The sequence below is a fragment of the Cavia porcellus genome, unplaced genomic scaffold (genome assembly GCF_034190915.1).
Source record: "Cavia porcellus strain 051 isolate PalLab524CR breed Dunkin Hartley unplaced genomic scaffold, mCavPor4.1 scaffold_19, whole genome shotgun sequence".
Taxonomy (NCBI): Eukaryota; Metazoa; Chordata; class Mammalia; order Rodentia; family Caviidae; genus Cavia; species Cavia porcellus.
This window is the reverse complement of record NW_026947502.1, coordinates 25,082,018-25,100,619: the sequence shown is the minus strand read 5'-3', so window position 1 is coordinate 25,100,619 and position 18,602 is coordinate 25,082,018. Positions and strand designations below refer to the sequence as shown.

The window sequence follows — 18,602 nt, the reverse complement described above, 5'->3', positions numbered from 1 at the left end:
ATAACACAGTATTTGCATATAACCTATGTACATCCTCTTGTATGATTTAAATAATTTCTAAGTTACCTTTAGTATCTAATACAATGTAAGTTAGGTATATAGTTGTTATATTGTTTAGGGCACAATGACAAGAAAAAAGTCTCCACATGTTTTGTACAGATGCAATTTTCATTTTTTAGTATTTTTGATCTGCAGTTGGCTGAACCCATGAAAGCAGAACTGGTTAATTGTCTACGAATCTATTCTTTCATTAATAAAATGGGAATAGTATTACCAATCTTGTAGGCTTACTGTAAGGAATAAAGAGGGTGTGACAGGAAACATTAAGAATCTTCTAAAATGGTTCCTACTGAGAGCAAAAGATAAACCAGAAAACTGGGAAATTCAGTTCAGGATTATGCAATAGAAATATTTTAGAAATAAAGGCATCTTAGCACTAAACCCTTAGTACTACCCAAAAGATGCATTCACCTAATAATGTTATAAAATTTTATAAGAAAGTCAACATCAGTCTGATGTCTATACTTTCACCAAATGTATGCTTTTTCCAATAAAAAAGAAACTAACTAACATTCACTCGCATTACCTTTAGAAATTTTTTTTAAAAGAAATCCTTCAAATATCAATCATCTCAAACAACTAGTCTTATGTTATATATTTCTTTCCAAATACTTTAAAGACAGTTATTAAAAGCTTTTCTATTCTACATGATACTGTTCTGATTTAAGATTCAGGACTAATGAATTCTGGATTAGTAATGTTTTGGGAATGTTGGCTTTTGGAAAAAAAATAAATTCTTTCAGTACATTAAGACAATCTATCATAATCTGATTTATATTCAACCTTCAAGTAACACATTTGAGAATTAAAAAGAAGTATACTGTATAAATTTTATACTATGTAATGTTTATTGGGTTTTGTCCTACTGACTTTCTAAAACACTTACTGCTACTTCTCTTTCTAATTAGCTCAGTGGCAGCTAAACTCTAGGAAAGGATATTAACCTCATTTTGGCAATAAAATATAGTATATTTGACAAAGGTAGTGAAGTATTAAGCTATATTGTTTTCATATAGCAAAGAAGATCATACCTGAAATAAACTAAAGGATAATCTTAAAACCAAGTATTTTTTTCATTCTTTTATATAATTATTATCAGATCATAAGTAAACTGTAAGTTAAACTAAATTTCAAAGGATTAAAAAAGCTTAATTGAGTACAAAAAGTTTATTTTAGAATTTTCCAGTAAGAAATCCTTTAATATCACTAAAACAAATCTAAATGAGGTTAAGAATATGCTTTAAACTTTCTTAAAGAGATGGTTTTGGAAACAGTTACCATTCTAGAAAAAAAGAAAACAACAATACAGTCTTAGGGCAAAATATAATCATTTCTCTGATTTGTTACTAAAATCCTCAGAGGTTTAATTTTCTCAAACAATGTGGTGTAGTATTTGTATATAACCCATACGCATTCTCTCATGTACTTTAAATCACCTCTACTATCATCTTAATGCAATGTAAGTGCTATATAAATAGTTTGCAGACTGCACTGTTTAGGGACTGATAAGTTCAGTAGATATAAAATTTTATTTTCAAATACTTTCAGTCTACACTTAGTTGAAGTCACGTATGTGGAACTCAAATACAGATAGGTGTACAATTAAGTATTTACTTCAGGTTCACATAAATATACTCAGTGATCTCTCATTTGCTCCAAGATCAACTCATCTAAACTCTTTGATATTAAATTTTCAACTATATTACAAGATTTCCCTATTTGACTACATTTCAAGTATACATCTGAATTCTATCCATTAAAAATGCCAAGGAATGAGCAGAAATACACTGAAAACTTCATAAATAAGTGTGCAAAAACATTAAAATTATTAAAAGAGCAAATCTTATTTTCAATCTTGAAATATAAAAGGCAAAATCCATTAGTGTTTAATTTTAACTATTTAATGACTATGCATATAAAAACTATTTGCTACTTCTCAATCAATTTTCAAGAAAACAGTAAATGTAGGAATAAAATAATAAAGCTAATTTCACATTACATTTCAACATCAATTAAATTTCCTTTGTAGAGACTAAATATATTATTCAGCTCACAGATGTTAGATATGTGCATCTTTCTTCATCTATAATAACATTTATAAAAATCTCTTATAGTAAAAACCTACCTTTGAGGTTCTCTGAAGTTGATCACCAACATAGGTTTTACGAAACTGATCCAAGAACCACAGAATTGCAAGCTCTATTTTCTCATTAGAACATTGAGGCAATCCAGTATCCATTAAAGATATAAGCTGAAAAACTCTTTTCATGAAGGGAAAAAAAAATGCTTTAGTACAAATTCTTGGTAAAACAAAATTAAAATATTTGTCATAAATATGTAACTACTGCAAGAAGTGGGAAAACAAAAGCATACAAAATTTTTACATATTTTTAAATCATTGGAAATCCTACCTCTGGAAAATAATTCAATATAGTCTAGAATACTTAATCTTTTTTTCTAAGACATACACATATACATATTCATATATGAATACAATCATATACAAACATAGATTTTACTTAAGATTTAAACATATAGGTAAATAGCATATACATTTAAATGTAGAAGGTATACAAAGATATCAGTAAACATATGAATGTATTTTTAGTAAAACAAAATACCATTAACTTATACTTCTAAATAAGTATCTTAGGATTCTATAACTCAAAATTCAAAAGAAAATTACAAACCATACCCATCACATTATGTCACTCTTAATGAGTCATAAAATTTTTACCTAAAAAATTACGTAAACTTAAAAATCAAACATTCCAACACTATTAACTGTCATTAGGTATCATACAATCATAAATTTTCTATTTATCTTCATTAAAAACTTATTAGAAAATCATAAATAACACAAAAGATAAGTAAAATTTCATAGAGAAAAAGCCTAATTCAATCAAGTAAAAAGCTCAGTCTTGAATTTCCAAAAAGAAATCCTTCAACATTACCTATTTTCATTAAAATTTTCTGGAGGATAGCTGCCAAGTGTTTTGCATTAACAAAATCAGAACATTACACTAATTTTTTAAAAGACAGAAGTAAGCATTGCTGAAGAAGCAAGCTCCTTTTTTAATCTGCACAAAAGCAACAGTGCCTAGCACTAACCATCCATTCTTTCTAGGAATGCATACTTCAAAATATACAACCATCATTAATAGTTTACGGTTAAAGACAGTCAAAGGTATTTAGATAAGGTGAAAACTGTAATACACATAGTCTTATACAATTTTTCCTATACTATAGGTACGTAAGATTATATGTTCTTCAAACCCTTTTAATACACACATGAAATACATCGTGTGTAAGGATCAAAGCAGCTTTTTTCACTTTACAATATGTTATGAGATCTTTCAATGTCAAACATAAATAGCTTCCTCAAGCTCTTTTGAAACTGGTAACATTCCATTACACGAGTTAAGCATATATTGCCAAATATTCCCTTATTGATAGTAAAGTTTAGTCTTTTTCTTGTGACAAAAATGCTGCAATTAATAATCTTGTATATATTTCACATGTACTTTGACAATATACATTCCTAATATCAACCTAGTAGCTCACTGTACAACTTTTAAAATTTTAATAGATATTTACAAATTGCCCTCATAATATATCCCTATCATCAGTCTACAACACTATCCTGTATGTATATATGTGTGTGTGTGTGTGTGTGTGTGTGTATATACATACATACACACAGAGACAGAGAAAGTCATTCTTTTTTTTTTTGTCTTTTTCCTTTTTATCAGTACCGGGGATTGAACTCACGACTGCCTGCTTGGAAGGCAGGCGCTTATGCCGCTGAGCTAAATCCCCAGCCCCCGAGAAAGTCATTCTTCATAATATGAAATTTTAGGATTCCTGAAAAATGGGTTGGCATCTCTGCAAGACAATTTGCTCCTCTAATGTATATGAAGGTTAAAATTTTTGATCTTCTAAGCTAGCTGTCTGTCCTTTTCTGCAAGTGGTTTGTTCTTATATTTTGATTTTTTCTATCAGATGGTCCTTTATTACTGATCTCTCTAATCTTTTCTACGGCTAGAGAACTGAATGCTGTCTGTATCTGACCTTTGAAATAATTTTTCTTAATTTTTGATTTCCCTCTTAATTTTGATTATAGTCTTTTAAAAAATTCCATGCATAAGTTTTTGCTGTTGTTTGCTTATGTACAAAATTTTTTATCCCTTTTTTTAATGAATTTTCCATAATAATAAGATCTCATATGAATGTGAAGTTGTAATTTAATTTACTTACTGAATTCCTTTTTTTTTTTTTTTTCCTGTTTGTCAGCACTGGAGATTGAACCCAAGTTCTTCTCACTGAGTCACATCCTTTTGTTTGTTTTTTTTTTTTTTTCCCAGACATAGTCTCACTAAATCACTAAGGCTGGACTCAAATTTAAAATCTTCCTGAACTGCTGTGATTACAGGTATGTCATCAAATCTGGCTTTTATCTCATTTTCTCTTTACACCGTCTATGATACATGTAGATTTACTTTAATACACAGGTTGAGGCAAAGATCCAATGTTTTTTAATATGGCTATTTGCTTCACTGCCATTTCTTTCTTATATACTCTATCTTTGTTCACCACTTTGAAATAACCGTTTTCATACATACTAGATTCACTTCAGCATTCAGATGACTTACTAGATTTACTTTTTTTTTTTTTCCTTGACGGATTACATTAAATATATTTTGGCCTATTTTATTTTTCATAGTATTATTTTAATGTCTGTATATTAAGTCTATGTCAAATTTAATTATATCATTATGAATATACATTATTTCTAAATAAAATATAATTATCATCATTTCCTGTACTCACAAATTCATGTAGAAACAAAATCTATCACAGTATAAGCACTTTGGAAAAAAATGGTACATATTGGCAGCATTAAGAACATGTATTCGGACAATCACTTTATACTGATTATATTTTGTCTATGTTAAAAAATTTTTTTCAGGTATCTTTTGCCTACTACATATCTTCAATACCACTACAATTTATGAAAGAGAATTTGCTGAAGAATTAGATTTAAAGATTAGATTACTATAACCATGTTGGGTTATTTTTCTAGACATATGTCTATCCTTTAATTCAGGAAAGAGGAACAAAGTTAACTTTTAAAGTCTGTGTATTAGTCAATTAGCAGATTGTCAGTATAATTTTAAATTAAATACATACATAGATCTAACTTCATCTCTGAATCCAGGTGTTTTGTCAAGGGAGTTAAAGAAGATAAATCTTTCTTATAAATTCTTTATTGAGCATGACCTCCCTTTTACTATTCAAGTTCTTTGTTGATTCTATGTACTTTCATTTACTTTTATTTCTTTTATAGAGTACACATGCCCGAATACAATGAAGATGTGAAATCCAAATAGTTTGCTGGGGTGCCTTTACAACTCATATTAAGCAGATTTGCATTTGCCTACGAAGAAATGATATCCCAGCAGAACAAGAAGAAAGAATTCAAGCAAGTATAAGATCTAACTGTCAAAAAAGTTTTGATAGTTGTATAGGTTCAGTTGCAAGTGCCTGAAATCCAAAATAAAAACTACGTAAGCAATACAGGTGTTTATTTTCTCTTAAGCAAAAACCCCAAGTCCTTCCTCCAGGGCTGGCTGGTGCTCTTGGTGTATCAGAAGCTCCAATTCATTTTATCTTGCTGTAACACTTGCTTGAAGTCACTCTGTGGTCTAAGATAGCTTTTTCAGTTCTACCTGTTCATTCTACAGAGGGGGAATATACCACATTCCCTTACATCCAATGGCACAGAACAGACTACACGACAGTCTAGTAAGTGCAATTTTTATTAATAGTAGGTATTTGCCCAGCAAGACAATCAGGTCTTAAAACAGGAAGAAGAAATAAGGGTGAACAACTATTAGTCTCTGCCACATACTCCTACAAAGATTTGTAGCCACCTCTAACAACTGCATATGACTTGTGCAGCAAGCAGCACACACACACACACACACACACATATACATTCTCACTCTTTTTCCTTTATGAAATACTTTTTTGCTAAAAAGCATGGGAGGAATAAAAAGATAAATCATTAATTTTGATCCAAATATAAGCACATCATTACAACTGAAAAGAAAAAGGTATTAGTTCATTCATTATATTCCAAATTTAATAAATATCTATTAAGTCAACTAATATTTGATAGCCTGCTATATGCCAAATGTATATTAGTTGTTCAAAATACAACAGGAAGCAATTAGAACAAGTTTTATAGTAAATTTCATATACAAAATAGCAAGAATTACTACTATTGGCCGAGCCGTTGGATAGCAGCCCACAAGATTGATGGCTGCCCCTCAACTTCACCCAGAAGACCTGAGCAGCCAATGAGTTGCTCCTCCTCTTCTCCCAGACTAAGCAAGCTGAGAGGAGGCTCGGCCACCCCTTCCCTGAACCCCAATGACCTCAACAGCCAAAGGGAGACTCAGCCACCCCTTCCAAACTCCTGGATGACCTCAGCAACCCATGGGACTCTCAGGGATCCCTTTCATTACCTGCAGTACCTCAGTGAGCTGATGGGAGACTTGCCAAAACCCTTCACCACCAAATGACCTGGATGGGTCAGTGAAAGCACAGTGCCTGCCACCAAACAGAGGACCTCTGGGGTAAATAATAATCTAAATGAACCCTCTCGTAACCAAGAGGAACTTGGCAGGCCAGCAAGAGGTCAGGTGAGTCCTTCTTCCATACAAAGATACCCTAGCTGGGCTGCTGAGAGCCCTGGGGAGGCTCTAACCAGAGAAACTAATGAGACCCCTAGAGACACAGTAGGGTTCCAGATGGGGCACATACTATAGATAGGTGGGTTTGGCAGCCTGGAATAGTCTAAAGCTGCAGTAATAATACAAGCTAGGTTGGTTCACATCAATACTCCTCGGTTAGGCAGCTAGGAAGAATATAGGACTCACACAACTGGACCCTCCACTGTACAACCCAGCAACAGGGTGAATGTCAGCCACACAGCAGGACCCTAAGACACACATGACAGACAGTCAAGACTAGTGGAATTGAAAAGATAGAAATATTAACTCTAAAGGAGAAAATCCCAAAACATAAAAACAAAATGCAATCTCAAACACTCAGCCCATCCAAAACAAGTACAGGAGACATTGAAATAAAAGGTCACTGGAAGTCACACACCTGAAATTTCTCAACAGATAGCGAGTAAAATAAAGAAATCCATGAAGCTATAGAAGAAATCAGATTAGAAATAATCTCTCAGGTAAAGAAACAAATGAAAACCTTAATAAAAGAGTTGCTCAGCATAAAGAAGACAGAAAGTACAGGAGCATGAGAAAATGATGGAAATCTTGAATGAAAAATATAGGAAAGAAATAGAATACATGAAACAAATTTAAAGAGATATATAAGAAATTAAAAATTCACTGAAACCTGACAAAACCGCTTGAATGAACTGAAGATACTTTTAAACTGTGAAGACAGGATCATAGCTAGTAATCGTGAAAGGAAACAACTCTTAAAAGTAACAAGGGACCAGGAAATAACAATTCAACAACTACAAGACAATGCAAATGAAAACAATGTAAGACTGATAGGTGTCAAAAAAATATATAGTAATCAACACAAATAACATAAAAAACTATTTATAGAAGTAACAGCAGAAAATTTCCCAAGCATGGGAAAAGAATCTGATATACAGATAAGTGAGGCATATAGGGGCCAAACAGTCATAACCAAAACACCCAGACAATATAATACTTAAGATCCCAGAAATTTAGCATAAGAACAGATAATGAAAGCTGTTAGAGAAAGGCACAACTCATTTATCAAGGAAAGCCTATTAGAATCACAGCAGACTTCTCAGCACAAACCCTCAAGTCAAAATGAGCTTAGAGTGAAGTGTTTCAAGCCCTGAAAGAAAACAACTTTTAACCTAGATTGATGTGCCCTGAAAAACTTTTTTTGAAAATTAATCGAGAAATAAGATACTTTCATGACAAAAAACAACTGAAGAAACTCTTATCCAACAATCCTAGAAACAGAACTGAAAGACCTACTAGATAGAGATAAAAATGACCACACAATTCCCAGAACAACAGCAGAAAGAAACCACTAAGCAGGGCAAGCAATTAAACAAAGGGGGAAAAGGAGGGAACCAGGAATAGTAAAGTAACTTGGCAAAATTAAGCCAATACACATCAGTTATAACCATCAATGTAAAGGGCCTCAATTCACCAATTTAAAGAAAATGATTAGCAGAATGAATCAAGAAACAAGATCCGACAATATGCTGCATTCAAGACACATATCTAACTTGAAAAGAAACTCACAGATTCAAAGCCAAAGGTTGGAAAAGAATATCCAGGAACCCAGAATATTCAGGAACCCAGAAAAAAAAAGCAAGGATTTTCAGACAATGTGAATTTCAAAACAAAAAGATCACAAGAGATAAAGAAGTTCACTACATACTTGTCAGGGGGCAAATTCAAGAGGAAGAGATAACAATCATAAATATACATGCACCAAATACAGGAAAACCCAACTATATAAGACAAACACTAATAGACATGAAAAATCAAATATGCAATAACACAATTGTAACAGCAGATCTTAATACTCCATTGTCACAAAGCAATAAATCAACTGGACAAAAGTTAGCAAAGAAATAACAAAATTGGGGCTGTGGATATAGCTCAGCAGCATAAGCACCTGCCTAGCAAGTAAAAGATTATGAATTCAATTCCCAGCACCTCCCCTCAACGGCAGAAAGAAAGAAAGAAAGAAAGAAAGAAAGAAAGGATTTGAATGAAACCTGTAAACAAATGGACTTCCTAGATGTTTACAGAGTGTTCCACCCAACAACATCAGAATACACTTTCTCAGCTGCACCAGGTACATTCTCTAAAACAGACCATACCTTTGCCCACAGAACATTAAGTGAATAAAATGGCCTGAAATTACCTCATGCATATTATATGACAATAATGCATTGAATTTGGATATTAATGGCAAAAGAAATGACAAAACCTACATTAACGCATGGACATCAACATCCTCCCAAACAACTAATGAGTTAGATTAAATTAAAGAAGAAATTAAACAATATCTACAATTAAATGATAATTCAAATACAACATATTGGAACCTGTGAGATGCCATGAAAGCAGTCCTAAGAGACAATTATACAGCAATGAATTTTTGCAGCAGGAAAACAAAAAGAACACAAATCAATAACCTGATGCTACACATCAAACATCAAGAAAAAGAAGAGCAAGTCAAGCCCAAAGCCAAAAAGAGGAGGAACTTATAAAGATCAGGGCAAAATTTAACACAATTGAGACTAAGAAAACAATACAAAGAATTAATAAATCAAAAAGTTGGTTCTTTCAAAGAATAAGTAAAATAGATAAAACCCTAGCCAATCTTATTAAGAAAAGGAAAGAAAAAACACAAATTTATGCAATGAGGGATGAAAAGGGTGAAATTACTACAGATCTACTACTGTAGAAATTCAGAAGATCACCAACATCTACTTTGAAAATCTTTACTCACACAGGCTATGAAACACAGAGGAAATGGAAAGATTCCTAGAAATGTATCAATTACCAAAGCTGAATCAATGAAATTGAAAGAGAAGCAGCTCTCCTTAATGCATTGCTGGAGGCAAGTATTACTCTGATACCAAAACCAGAGAAAGATCCAACCAAAAAAGAGAACTACAAGCCAATCACTCTAACGGATATTGATGCAAAAATTCTCAATAAAATACTAGCAAACAGTTTGTAGCAAATCATTAAGAAGATTATACACTATGCCAAGCAGAATTCATCCCAGGAATGCAAAGATGGTTCAGCATACACAAATCAACAAATATAATACACCACATCAACAGAGCCAAAGACAAAAATCACATGATCATCTCAATAGATGAAAAAAAAAAGCTTTTTTTTCCACAGAAAATTAGAATAGATGGTCTCTACTTCAATCTGATACAAACCACCTATAACAAACAGGCAACGTCATACTAAATAGACAAAAACTGAAAGCTTTCACTCTAAAATCATGAAGAAGACATAAATGTCCACTATTACTGCTCCTGTTCAATATAGTTCTGAGGGAAACATTAGCCACCGCAATTAAATGAGAGAGAGAAACAAAAAGAATAGGGATAGCAAAAGAAAAAGTTAAATTATTATTCCTTGCAGATGACATGATACTCTATACAGAAAATCTCCAAAATTCCATCAAAAGATTACTAGAGTTGATAAGCAAATTCAGCAATGTACTGGATACAAAGTCAACACTCAAAAATCAATAGCATCCCTGTACAAAAAGAAACTCACTGAAAGAAAAATTGTGGAAATAACACTTTTCAAAGAGGCATTAAAAAAAGTGAAATACTTGGGAATCAACTTAACAAAGGATGTAAGTAAACAATCTATATACTGAAAACTATAACACTCTTAAAAAGGACGTTGAAGAGGATATTAGAAAATGTAAGGATATTCCTTGTTTTTAGATAGGAAGAACAAACATTGTGAAAATGGCCATACTCCTAAAACTGTTATACAGATTTAATGCAATCCCAATCAATCTACCATTAATATACCTAATAAATTTACAGAAAAATTTCCTAAAATTCAACTAGAAACAGAAGAGAGCTAGGATAGCAAAGGCAATCATGAGCAACAAAGGCAAAGCAGGAGACATCACAATCCCTGACTTCAATTCTATTACAGAGCTCCTGTGATAAACCACCATCATAATGGGAGATGGGGGGCACTACACACCAGACCTATGCAACAATGGAATAGAAGATGCGGGCTAAAACTGTAAAGACACTCAGCCACCTTATGTTATTAAAGGGGTCAAACATGTTCACTAAAAGAAAGCCTCTTTAATAAATGGTGTTGGAAAAATTGGCTTTTTGTGTGTGTGTCTTTTTCCTTCTTATTGGCACCAGGGATCAAACTCATGACTGCCTGCTTGCAAGGCAGGCACTTTATGCTGCTGAGCTAAATCCCCAACCCCGAAAAATTGGCTTTTGACATGCTAAAGACTAAAAACTATATCTGTTTCTATCATGTACTAAAGTCCAAATTGATCAAAAATCTAAATATTAAAATAGAATCGCTAAATCTATGGGAAGACAAGGTAATTAAAAAGCTTTTAAAACATAATAGGGGAAGGCAAAGAGCTCACGAACAAAACAGAAACCATTCAGGAATCAACAACTGGGATCTCATCTTATTAAAAAGTTTTTACACTTCAAAAGAAATCACCAACAGAGTGAAAAGAAAATCCACAGAATGCAAAACAATTTTGACCAACTGTCCTTCAGTCAAAGGACTTATATCTAGAACATATAAAGAATGGAAAAGCATCTGGTCTCTAAATTCAAAGACTCAATCCAAAAATGGGCATCTGAGATGAATACACACTTCTCAGATGAAGAAATACAAATGGCAAATAAATACATGAAGAAACGTTCAACATCACTGATCATTTGAAAAATGCAAATTAAAACAACATCCAGATTCTATCTCACTCCAGAAAGAATGGTTGCCATCAAGAAATCAACCAGTAACAAATGTTGGCAGGGCTATGGGGGAATAGGAACACTTCTGCACTGCTGGTGGGAGTGCAGACTGATACAACCACTATAGAAATCAGTGTGCAGATTCTTCAAAAAACTAGGATTGGTAATCCCTTTAATCTAGCTATTCCTCTTCTGAGTGTTTTCCCAGAAGAATTGAAAACATCATGTGACAGCAATGTATGCACACCCATGTTTATAGCAGCACAATTTGTAACAGCTAAATCTTGAAAACAACTTAAATGCCCATCAACCACAGAATGGAAAAAAAGGATGTGGTATTTTTATACAATGGAGTACTGCTCTCCAATAAGGATAAATTTGAGGCCTTTGTAGGTAAATGGATGCAACTTGAGAGCATACTCATAAGTGAAATGAATCAAACTTACATGTGTATTGTAAACAAAGTAAACAAAAACAAAAACTGAAAGAATAAGATCCAAAATGTACAACACATATTGTGAAAATGAAAAGGAAAGTGTTCAAAAGGAATTAACAACTGGGATGGGGAAAGGAGAAGGCAAAGAAGGCAAAGGATTATATGTATATATATATATACACATATATATATGTGTGTATGTGTGTGTGCATATATACATATATATGTATATACAAGATAGATTACTGCTAGTCCCTGTAAATTCATCAAAGGAATAGTCTATGTTTTCATTGTTTGATTGATTGACCATTTTTCATGCCTAAATTTTATAACCTAAACAACTACTTCTAAGATAACAATATGCAATATATTAATTAGTTTTAATTTCCTAATTTTTTTTTTTGAAATTCTATATCATTTCTATCTTTTTGTTTCATTTTGTAAAAAAAGAATTACTAATATCCTGGGATGAAATCAAGCAAAGAAACTGTTACCTGGTTAATCTAAATATTCCCCTAAAAGTATAGGTTCACAGGTGGGGCCTCATCAAAGAAGGCAGGTCACACAAGATGTGACCTGAAAGAGTGTACTCTTGTCCCCGGCTCCCCTAACTTCTCTCTCAGCTTCCTGGCTGCCACTGATTGACTAGCTTCCCTCCACCAAGGCCCTCTGACATGCTGTTTCTACCTTGGCATGTACTGAATCCTCTAAAATGTAAATCAAAATAAACTTTTCCTCCTTTAAGTTGCCAGTGTTGTGTATTTTGTCTCAGTGACTGAAAAGTGACTAATATAGAAAACAGATACTGGGAATTGAGCCATTGCTAAGACTGTATCTGAGTATGCAGAAAGGAAAAACCAGGCTCATGAGGTTTCTGGGGGAATGAAGACTGTACTGAAAATTGTACTAGAGGCCATGAGTATTTCATTCTAGCCAAGAATGTCTATATTTTGTCAATGCCCCAAGACTTTATTGATGCTGAATTTAAAGACAGGAAAGGGAAAGGGGAAGTAAAAAGGAGTAAAATATATACATATCAATTCTCCACAATACATGTATTTATTATGTATCATAAACATATACTAATAAAAAGGAAAGAAGCAAAAAATTAACATACAACAAAAATAAATAAAGATGGCAGACTAATCAATCTGGTGGAGGAAATTTCAAGGCGGCCCAATATTTATGCTGTCTTTTGTCTACTACTGGGTGCTTTTTGCCAGCTTTACGGTGAGAATCAGGAGGAAAAAGAGCACAATTGGGTAATCTGAAGTTTGTAGTTTCATTAGAAGAGAAGTACTTTGCAGAGTTGGGGCCAAAGAGAGCAGGTTGATGAAAAGTTTACCATTAAAAAGTCAACAAGTGTACATCAAGAAAATAGGAAAGATGATTGGAAGGCATCTCAGGAACTGGCCACATGACACTCACTGCAGTCCCAAAAGCATAAAAAGGATAAATTCATTTGAAAGACTCTGCTTTTCAAAGCGACTCTCACTGCTTATTCACAGTCACCTAGGGAAGTGTTTCTCTAACTACAGCCACCCAAGAGACCCCTGCAGCCATGGTTGAAGGAGGCCATGCTATTGCAGCCCATGGTCCAAAGGAGCCTGGCTGCTGCTCAAGCAAGTGGCAGAGCTTGGTGTCATCTACATGGTTCTGGGTTTTCAGACGTGTAGAATGTTAAGGTTGTGAAGACTTTAATCCAAATTTCAAAGGAAGTTCTGGGAGACCAAACAATGTGTCTCTAGAGCAATGTGTAAAGCTGTGAGAGTGATGTAAAAGGTGTAGTGGAGATCCCAGAAAGCTGGAGATGCCAGAAAGGTGGAAAGGCTGCTGAGGAAAACTGCAGGCAGCAAGCAAAGCCTACCCAACATGTGTGATGCAAGGCTGAAGGGGTGGTGTATTCAAGACCTTTGGAGTTCACATCTCATCACAACTTCCCCTGTGTTACATACATGGAGCTGCAAGATTTAACATTTGCCCTGAGGGCTTTCATCTTGCTTTGGTTTCATTCCTTTCTATCCCCTATTCCTCCCTTTAAAATGAGAATGTATACCTATTGCAAGCATTTAAGTTTCTTTTGAATATATATATATTTCCTATTATCCAGTGTTTAACCACTGAAAAACAACTCTCATAGTCTTGAGTTTGAAGGACAGATACAAGCTGAGTATTCCTTATATGAAATGTTTAAAAACAGAACAATTTCAGATTTCAGGGATTTTTTTTTTTTTTTTTTGGATTGGGGGATATTTGCATACACTTTTCTGTTTAAGTATCCCTAACTTGAAAATCCAAAATCCAAAGGCTTCAAAATTCAAAACTTTTTAACTGTCAAGTTGGAACTGAAAGTTCTAGATTTAGGAGGATTTTGGATCTGGGGTTTTCAGATTATAGATGCTCAATAGGTGTAACTCCTCCTAAAGGTCAGATAGTACTACAAACTTTTAAGCTTTCAAAATGCTACAAACATATGATCAAATACAGAACTTTTACAAATGAACACTAATGAAATTCTTTCAATTTACAAGGATAGCTAAAACAGCATTTGTTTGAAAGCAATTCACAATAAGAAAGAACTGAGAATCTAAAATTCCAAAAGTAAGGATCTAGTTAATTTATGGAACAACTTATAATATTTCATGTCTAGGCTTAATAATCATAATATGGTACTATATTTGATTTTAAAAAGATGTGTGTGCAACGTATCATTACTTGTTTACTATTTGCCCATTTGTTTTACAATTTTTTTAAAAAATCTAGTAATTCATTTGATTCTTGCAAGAGCCCAGAATGAGTCATGTATAAACTCCATTTTAGTTTATGAAATATAATCATAACATTTTTGAAACCTGGGATCAAACTCATGACCTCACATTTGCCAGGTAAGCACTTTTACTGTTGAGGTATATTCCTGGCCCCTCACAATTTTTGTTTTAATGAAAATTTGTAAACATACATCTGGTGTACATATACCCACATACATACAGTAATTTAAAAAATTCCAAGAGGCTACTAAAACAACACTGGTAATCATCAAATTCATATAGACTTTTTTACTTTCAATTTTTAAGTCTTTAGTAAAAACATGTACAACTCTGTAATAAAGAACAGTATTATTAAAAATAAAATATGGCAGATCAACTCATTTGTTTTATTTGTATGTAGCAATTTTCTTGAGTTTAGGATAGAAACAGAGAATAATGCAATTGCTTCATAAGTAAAGCTGTGGTCATTATAAGAAAAATTCAGTGAAAAATCACAATGAAAGTTTGCATTGAATTGACTACCTATTACATTTGATGTACATCAACCCATCGGCCACCATTCCAATATAACCAAATCAGATCCTAAACCATATAAAGCAAAACTAAATCTCGAGTGCATCATTTGCACAAATACCTAAAACAATACTTAGGCCTATCACTGGAGATTAAACCTCTAAAATCAAATTCTAAGTCTTGGTTTTTCTCATCAATCCAAGAAAACTAACTTCTCACCAAACAAAACAAAAAACTACCTTTATCAAAAGGAACACACAAAATATAGTATGTTAGCTTGTAATATTAATAACTAAATTTCTTTATAACTATATAAATGTTTGTAAGTTACATGATTGTTACTTACCGACAGGATAATTCTCCATCCATAACATCATGTTCATCTGTACTGGTATACGTTAGTCTTCCTCCTACAACTGTCCCAACTAAGTAAACCAGCCATGCAAGACGACCTACATAATATATAATAAGAAAGAAATATACTTGAGTGATATAAATAAGCTTATTTTTCATAAAATTCCAAAATTAGCAAAATGATCTATTCTTCCAAATAATGATAAGCTATTGTGAACAGTTCTTGAAAGAAAGTGGAGAATGGGTTTTAAGTTAATCAAGACAGTGTAAACAGAGACACTATCTCAGGTGAGATGGTGCTCACAAGATGCTTGAAAGATGCTAACCAAGATCACCAAGTTCTCAGAAACCAGGGATTGGGGTGGGACATCAAACATAGGAAGGTAATTTGAAGCAGTCACCTAGCAGATGAATTCTAGTATCAGATGTGTTTAGAAAAAGGCTTACACTGCTTGATCCCAGCACTGCTGGTAGCTCAGGTCTAGCAAAACACCAGCTTGGGAAAAGATCTAATCACCTAAGAAAAGAAGCCAAGTGCAGCAGCAGCTTCCAGGCTGCTGAAAATGATTCCCAGCCTGGTTGCCACTGCCAAGTGCCTACCTGTTTTACCTTTATTCCCACTGGAAAAGAGCCCAGTGATATTCTGAAGAAAAGACCTCCTTAGATCAGGAGACAAAGAAAAGCATAAGCCAGAGAATTACACAGAGGCAGTGACTGAATTAGGATGCAAACCCTAGGAACCAAAGTTACAGGGATCCAGAACTAGGCATTGAAAGATCTATGGAAGTGAGTCACAGGGCATGCAGCGGCCGTAACTAAAGTAATCTAGGGTGGACAGAAGACACTGGAACAGTGCCAGAGTAGGCACTCTTCCACTCATTCCCCCAAAAGCTGCTAACATCTACCTCTTGCCCTCCAAACACTCCAGAACTAGGTGGATCCTAATATGAAATCTCTCTCATCACTCACCAAAAGCCATTAAGATCTATGGCTATGTGAACTCTATCCCATGGTCCCCCAAATGCTACTGAATTCCAGGGAGAATAGCCCTCCCTGAACTTTAAATGCCACTGATTTTTCAGAGCAGATAGAGATGCCTTTTATTCTTTATGAATAAAGAAGTTTGATGCAGGCAGACAGATGGAGAGGAGATATGTTCAGAAGTGCTGCATAGCACACTCAGATAGGCATGGTAAGAACTGACAAAAGCAGCTTAAGGGATTATTAGGGAGGGAAGGGGACACAGAACAAGGATGTCCCTCCAGAGATCAGTGGAAGACTGAGTCCTTGACCTCCATGCCTTTCCCACTTCTGATACAATTTAAGTTGCCTGATCATAAGACAGGGAAAATGCCCCAGCTAGACATGCCCACAAGGAATAAAGCTGAAATCAAACAGAATTCTCATACAAAGGGAATAAAAAACAGACTCAGTGTCCAACTAGAATGCCCAGTCTCTCTATTCACTGGTAGGCAACAGAGTGAGTCATTGGAGGAGAACCGTTCAAGAATCATTTGACACACCAAAACTAGAGGAATGGAGCTGAGTCCCCAGCAAATGCTACAAGACAAGGTCTCTCCATTTTTTATATAAACTAGAAGAAAACACTGGTCCAATTTTAAGTATACATAGGACTAAGTACTCTGCGTGTGTTTTCTCTCCTTTCAACTAGTTTGGGGCAGAGTTTACATTTGTAAAATGGAGACTATTAATTATTGCTTTAGTTTACAGTATCTTTCATGTCAGGTTAACCTTCACCAAAAGTCATGTATTGACCATTCAAACCCAAGCATTCCATCAGCATATTGGTTCCAATCTTTTTTCAACTTCCCTCAGTCCCCAATTATATCTCCCTTCCCCTTCTTTTTTCCAGCTGGCAAGTAACCTTTCAAACTCCCTTCTCTACTGCCTCCATTCCATATATGAAAATAACCAATATCCTATTTCTTTTCTTTCATTTGCTACTATCTCTTTTTCTGCTCTTTACTTCTTTCTCAAGTACTTTCTCCCTTTTCTTGATCTTATCTATTTCCCTCATCTTCTACATCACTGTTTAATCATCATTTATGGCTTATCTAAAATACTAAATGAGTTATGAATCTAATTCCCTCTTATTTATCCCAATCTTATTTATAAATTATATATATATAATATATATAATGTATATACACTAGCTTCTCAAATACAGTATTCTTTTGACTAGTTTTTTTAGTTGTTTGTTGTTTTTTGGTACCAGGGATCAAACTCATGACCTTGCACTTGCCAGGCAGGCACTTGTGCCATTGAGCTATATTCCCAGCCCCTCATCGCCTAATTATCCTCAACACTTCTTCACTGTCTTAACACAGTTAGTGAAACAATGGTGTAATTTTTAAAACCTTTTAAATTATATGACTTATGTGATTGGTCCTGCAGATACTGATATAACTTGGCAGTTCTCTCCTTATAATGCAGTCCCAGGGACTGATCTCATTATGTTAAGTAGTTTTAATTGGTAGATGAACACTGAAACATAACTAAAAACAAGGTCACATCACAGGGAGACATACACAAATAAAGACCTCCACAGTAAGTTTTATACCTTATCTGTAACTCTCAGTACAAAAAACATGGGAAATATGAGAAAACAAGGCAACTAGATAACCCCCAAAACTCTTAGCTCCCCAAAAGATAGTCTTTAGGCACTGGGATAAAAGGAAGAGTAATGCAAAGAATCCAAAAAACAAATGATTAACATATTTGTAGAGATCAAAGAAGAAATAAATGCATGAGACTGTTTGTGAACTCAAGAGAGGATGCAAATAAACAAATGATTTAATAAATATTCAACAATTTTAAAATATCATAAGCAAAACACTGACTGAAGTAAAGACAATGCCATCAATGTCCAGTTTAGTCAAGAACTAAGAGACTGTGAAAAGGAATCAATCAGAAA

The 18,602-nt window shown here is 33.9% G+C and overlaps 1 protein-coding gene across 9 annotated transcripts in view; it reads right to left on the bottom strand.

Moving 5' to 3' along the window:
• Ranbp17 (RAN binding protein 17) overlaps positions 1 to 18,602 on the bottom strand; it is a 353,366-nt gene that overhangs the window by 259,113 nt on the left and 75,651 nt on the right. For all 9 annotated transcript variants that reach the window (XR_010041092.1, XR_010041091.1, XR_010041093.1 and 6 more), the window contains 2 exons: positions 15,660 to 15,765; positions 2,186 to 2,321 (listed from right to left, as the gene is read on the bottom strand). Coding sequence is in view for 6 of the 9 variants with exons in the window: in XM_063230765.1 (XP_063086835.1) it covers positions 2,186 to 2,321; positions 15,660 to 15,765 (242 nt within the window). In the remaining 3 variants the exon portion in view is untranslated. The remainder of the gene's footprint in view (positions 1 to 2,185; positions 2,322 to 15,659; positions 15,766 to 18,602) is intronic.